The following is a 5,952-nucleotide window of genomic DNA, read 5'->3' on the forward strand; positions in this document are numbered from 1 at the left end:
CCCCCAGCACCGTCCTCAGCTCTCAGGCCGCACTGAGCTAGCACATGTGGACGCCGTGCGGCTGCCTGAGTGTCACAGGTGCAGGCGATGGAGTGAGGCTGGAGCCTCCGTCACACCCAACACCACATGGGGCTGTCCTCCCGCGGCTGCGTGTGGGGAGGACACCGTTTCTCACCGTCAGCGGGTCAGCTCCCAGGGAGCCTGAGTCCAGGCTGCTGCAGGGGACAGAGGAGCCCGGTCAGGGTCTCAGGACCAGGGCGGCTGTCCCTGTGCGCACATCCCGCATGTCTGTGCCTGTGCCAGCGAGGGAGCCGGGCCTGAGGTCTGAGCACCTCCATTTCCTGGGAGTCAGATGCCCCCCCACAGCCATGGGGCCAGGCCTGTCCCCTTCCAACGCCCCATTCTGGGGGGGTGCATCTCACTGAGTTGTAACCAGCATTTTATGGGTTTTGGTGTGGGAACCCCTTTCACACTGGCGCCCCCTTGGCAGGAGAGGGGACAGGCGTGGCCTGGAACAGACGGGCCCGTGTCAGGCCCACGGCCAATGCTTCCACCTCTGGGATGTGCGGCCACCGAGCGAGCTTCCTGTCACCGCTCAGGCCCCGGGGCGGCTGGTTTTGTGCATCCGGCTGCTGTGCGTTCAGCTGGTCTCCTGGGCACAGCTTCCCATGACGGAGCTCCCTGCCCACGGCGCTGACTTGGCCGGTCTGCGTGGGAGGGCTTCTGCCCACTCACACTGGGCCTCCCCGCTGTGGACACCGTGGTGGGGAGCGCTCACCCCCTCATTTCCTTTCATCCTTCATCATCTTATTGCAGCCAGATACTGTCCTTCCTCGGTGTGAAGGCAGGGATGGGCCGGCCACTGCCCCCTCCCTCCCTCCCTCCGCCCCACACTCTAGGGGCTGCCCCTGCCTGGATCGCACACCTTGCACAAGCGCATTTACACTTTTCTCTGTGCGGGCTGTGCTGGGGACAGGGAGGGACAGGGGCTCCTCTGGTGGGGGGTGTGAGGAAGGAAAGGCACGTGGGCGGGGCCTGGGGCTGAGACCCCCACACTGGGGGAGTAGGGAGGAGGCCAGGCACCAGCTTCCCTTATCTGGCCCTGGGATCTGGAGGAGCTAAGCCAGAGGCAGTGACAGATAAAGTGAGTGTTGGCTTATCAGGGAAGGTCCATCGGGCCTTCTTTTGGGCCAAGGGGGCTGCGGGGGGGGGGAGGGGACAGCGCTTCCTGTGTGTCCACATGGGTCCTCCTGAGGGGGCCCCCATGCTGGGCCATGTTCACTGGCTGCTGGTGACCCGCACCCCAGGTCCAGGCGAGGGTGGCACTCTGGGGTATGCCACCCCTCCTGGAAAATGGGCACAGAGAGGAGTCCTGTCAGTCATCGGGGGGACCACACCCATGGTGATTGGAGTCCTGGGGGTGTGGGTGCTGTAGGAAACCATGCATGGGTGCTGGTGGAATGAGTGGGGTCTCAATGCTGGAGGCAAATGAGCTAAAATAGATGAGGGCCCTGAAGGCTCATCCTGTGGGGACCAGGGAAGTCACTGGGGGTCTGGGCAGCACAGAAAACCTGGGTTTTCTAGACCCGGCCCCCAACCCACACACTGGGTGACATCAGGCCCTCAGAGGCTGGGCGTGCAGGCCAGAGGGCAGTTCCCCCTTCGTCCAGGGCACCCTTCCAGGTCCGTTCCTGTGATGGGTTCAATGCAGTCGTCACTCAGAGATGGTGCCACGACCGTCCCTGTCCATCGTCAGGGCAATGTGGCACGGGCACCTTCGAACCACATCTCCAGGCCGGGTGCTGGAAGGAGACATCTGTGCCCGAGAAGCCAAAAGGTGGATCAGTGACACAGAGGCACCTACAACCCAGGCCTGTGACTTGGAGCTGGGAGTGGGAGAGTGCAGTCCCTCCCAGAGGCCCCCATCAGCTCAGTCCTCAGGCCCTGGCCAGACAAGATGGTTAGATACGGGTGCCCCCATGCTCTGTCCGTTAGATCTGTGGTGGAGATCACGGGACTGCAAGATGGAGGTGGGACAGGGACAGTGGGGAGGGTGGGTTGGTGAGACTCCAGTCCTGGGGTTTCAGACGTTTCTGGCCTTGAGCTGGGACTGTCCTGAGAGATCCCCAAGATCAGGCTTTGAGAACAAGGGATCATGGGGCTGCAGACAAGCCCTGGTCCAAGAGGCCAGCAGGACATGGGGCAAGGTCAAGGGTCAGGGCTAGGGGGTCAAAGACTTCAGCGCAGGGAGATAACGAGAGTGGGTGCCTTCTGCAGCCCTAAGCCGACTGCCCCGCTGGAAAGCTCTCCCCGTGGGGAACCCCCACAGCACCCACCCCCGTCAGAAGCTCTGGCAACAACTTCTCCCTACGTTGTCAGATGCAGCCTCTCCAGCGTGTGAATGCCCTGTGCCCGGCTGCTACGATCTCAGCTTTTCCCGACGAACTGCCCGAGTGGGGGAAGCATGGGCCACCAGCCGCAGGTTCTCGGGGAGGACCCTGCCACTCTGCTGGGGTGGCAGTCACCGTCCAGACGCCCACCCTCGCGCGGGACTTAGATTCTGCCGGTCGCCCTCTTGTTCCTTAAATAAGTTAACGTTTATTCTGTTTTGCTCTGCCCCCCATGCCCTCAACTTCAGAAGCTGAATTTCTGCATCGGATTATTGCAACTTTAACCTGAATTTATAAGAGAAACAAAATGAAACAAAGGGGCATCCGTGGGCACAGCTCTGCTCAGACCCCAGGGTGGCCGTTGGAGGTGCTGGCCTCGGGGTCTTGGCTCCCATTCCCTGGCGATCCGGCGTTTCAGAGACCAGTCCACAGGTGTTTTCTGGACAGAATGGTGGGGAGGGGTCCAGGAGGGGCAGGTGGAGAGACAGCGATGGCAGAAGTCGGGACAAACGGACAGGAGCTCAGACTGTGAGTGATGGTGAGGCACGGCTGCGGGGGCCCCGGTGACTGAGCTGCCACCCGCGAGGGCACAATGGCCCCAAGCGTGAGCTCCCTATAAAAGTAAGTGGATGTGAGGACGGGACTCTGCCGGGCAGCCTCTACCTTTTCCTTTTGGTTGCTTTCTGGTCCTTGTCCCTGGTCCTCTCTCGTGAAGGGACTGCTGACCAGGCTGCCAGCAGTCTGACCACAGCGGCCAAACGCGTGAAAACCAAACCTGAACAGAAAGGCTCCCAGTCTGAGGAGCTAACCTAACTCCTTTCACCCAGAACAGCGCCTGCCTCCCTCTCCCTGGGCCGATGTCCTCCCGGCTCCTCTGCCCGGCGTAGGGCCCGAGCTGGGGTCCATGCATGGCCCTGCCTGGGGCCACCACCCCACTGGATACCCAACCCCAGTGCCAAGCCTGTGTGGTATCGTGTCCCCAGCTACACAGGCTCATCCGCACTGTCACCAGGTGTGGGACTGGCTGGGGGGGACCCTGCTTTCTTTGGAGGGCTCTCGGGGACGTTGAGGTACAGCCCCCATCCCTTCTCTGGGGGGTCGCTGGAGGGGATGGGAGACTCTGTTTTGTGAGGTTCGGCAGGTGCTGTGACCCCTGAGGAAGCTCTGGGTTCTGGGGCCACCCTGTGACCACTGTCCGAGAACAGGTCCCCGCTGGGGCACCCCATGTCCAACGGCTCGAAGGCAAAGCTGGGGATGGTCAGGTGCTCTGCACGGCAGGGAACCTGGCCCCAGCGCTCCCCCTTGCTGGTAGGGTCCACCCCCAAGCCCTCCATGGGCTCGCAGGACGGGGTTCTCCGCCGCAGGGTGGTACTGCCACCCTCTGCTGCAGGGGGCCAGGCTGCACCCTCGTCCTCCACGGGGGGGTCTATGGAGATGCACGGGGGGGCTCATCTTCTTCTTCCTGCGCGACCCCAGCGCCGGCTCAGCCTCCAGGGCCGGGGCCTTCACCTCTCCAGGCTCAGAGCAGCTGTCCCCTCCACCCTGCTCCACTGAGGGCCGCCGGTGCGGGTCTGCCCGGCCGGGCTGGTCCAGAAGGCCCTGGGCGTCCACACCATAGAGCCTGCCCAGGTCCGGCTTGCCAGCCACCACCCTGTGGGCTTCGGGCGAGGGGCTTCGGGCTGAGCTGGTGATGTGGCTGACCTCCTCGTCGGCTGGGTCTGGGGCCTCCGCCACCTCCCCGGCTGGGGCCTGCAGCTGGCTGGAGATGCAGCTCTGTCCGAGAGTGTGCTTTCGGGCTCGGATGCTGGCGGGCCTCGGGGAGCGGGGCGGGGACCGCAGGGAGTCCCCCAGGGACGCCTGTCCGGTGGGGGTCTTCCCATCAGGCTCCCCCGAGTCCAGGCCGCAGTCCGCAGGGCCTTCAGCCTGGGCTTCCAGGGAGTTGGTGTGCAGGGCCTCCTGCACGGGCATGGGGGTGGGGGTCTTCCCATCAGGCTCCCCCGAGTCCAGGCCGCAGTCCGCAGGGCCGTCAGCCTGGGCTTCCAGGGAGTTGGTGTGCAGGGCCTCCTGCAAGGGCATGGGGTCGGGTGAGACCAGGCAGAGCCCCGCCAGCAGCCAGGGGCGCAGACTCCTCCCCACCTGGGCAGAGTAGGCTCCGACACCCGAGGTGGGGATCCAGGGTGAGCTGGGCCCGAGAGCTCCTGGCGTGTGTGTCACTGTCCTCCAGCCTCACCCGTGCCACCCCGGAGACCACTCTGTATGCGGGTGCCAACCACCCATGCCTGTCACGAGGGGAGGGGCCGTGAGGAGCAGAGGGCTGCAGCCTGTAGGGAGAGCCTGTCATGGGCCCTGGAAACCCTGCTGGGCACAGAGCTGGGCCGAGGCAACCTTGTGCACCACCAGCCCAGCGTGGCACCCTGAGGCTTGAAAGGTGGTCTGTGGGTCCCTGAGGCCCACAGGGACCACTGCAGGGTGTGGGGGGGCACAGAGGCTGCTGTCCAAGGAGAGGATGTGGTCCTGGTGGCTGGGAACTCTGTCATCACGAGCTCTAGGGATAAAGCACCCCCTTCCCAGGCCTGTCACTCGTCCTTCAATGGGGAGAGGGGCCCCCTCAGGCTGTGCAGGAGTTGGGGCGGGGAGGTCCTACCTGTCTGCAGAGTAGGCGGCTAAAGCTGGGGGAGTGGGCCGTGCCCCGAGGGGGCAGGGTGAGGAGGGTGCTGTTGCCCTTGGCAGGGGAGGACGCAGTTGGCAAGGCCTGGAGAGAGGCGCAGGACTCCACAGGTGGCACGTGCTCCACGGAGGTCAAGCCTAGGGCAGGAGGGTGTCTAAAGCAGGCAGCTGTCACCAGCCCTGAGCCCCCCGACCCGCCCGAGTCCTGCTGTCTATGCCTCCACCTGCCCAATTTCTCCAGCTGTCTCTGGGGGTCTTACCAGAGGTGGTGCCCACGTAGGTCTCCATTTCCACCTCCTGCAGCGGGTGGGGGTGAGGGGCCGAGGCAGGCGCTACGGGCCGGAACATGTAGCTGTCATTGGGCAGAGAGAGCATCCTGGACACAGACACCTTTCGAGCCACCAGGGGGTTGGGGGCGTCAGGGCCGGTGCCCGGGCTCTGCGGGGCTACGGGCCTGGGACCCGCGGGCGGCCCCTGCGCCATCTCCAGCTCGAGCTCCGCGTCCAGCTCGGCGTCCTCACGGGCCTCCTTGTTGCTCTCCTCCAGGTGCTTCATGAGCACGGCCACGACCACGTTGACCAGCACGAACTGGGCCACCAGCACGAAGGTGACGAAGTAGATGGGCGAGATGGCGGGCAGGTAGGTGAGGCAGTGCTTGTCTTCCCGGACGCACTCGCGCAGCGTGTCCTGTGGGCGAAGGGCAGCTGCAGGAGGGCGCAGGCCGACCCCCCCTCGCCGCCAGCCTGGCTCGGGCTGGTACCTTCATGATCCCGTTCCAGTTGTCCCCCGTGGACACGCGGAACAGCGTGAGGAAGGCCATGCCGAAGTTGGAGAAGGTGGCGTGCCGGCTCAGGCCCTCACAGGGGTTGTCCTCAGTGCACTCTGCAGGGTGAGA

The 5,952-nt window shown here is 64.6% G+C and overlaps 1 protein-coding gene across 1 annotated transcript; it reads right to left on the bottom strand.

The window, feature by feature from the left end:
- Window positions 1–2,561: 2,561 nt before the first annotated feature.
- LOC102758586 (voltage-dependent T-type calcium channel subunit alpha-1H-like) lies at window positions 2,562–5,943 on the bottom strand (the record flags this gene model as incomplete). Its single annotated transcript, XM_015562034.1, is given in 5 exon segments — window positions 2,562–3,835; window positions 3,837–4,346; window positions 5,035–5,195; window positions 5,318–5,744; window positions 5,818–5,943. Coding segments are annotated over 5 exon segments (1,686 nt in total), but the record flags the coding sequence as incomplete, so codon positions are not given.
- Between the last annotated feature and the right edge of the window lie 9 nt (window positions 5,944–5,952).

Source organism: Myotis davidii, unplaced genomic scaffold (assembly GCF_000327345.1).
Source record: "Myotis davidii unplaced genomic scaffold, ASM32734v1 scaffold8071, whole genome shotgun sequence".
NCBI classification, from domain to species: Eukaryota; Metazoa; Chordata; class Mammalia; order Chiroptera; family Vespertilionidae; genus Myotis; species Myotis davidii.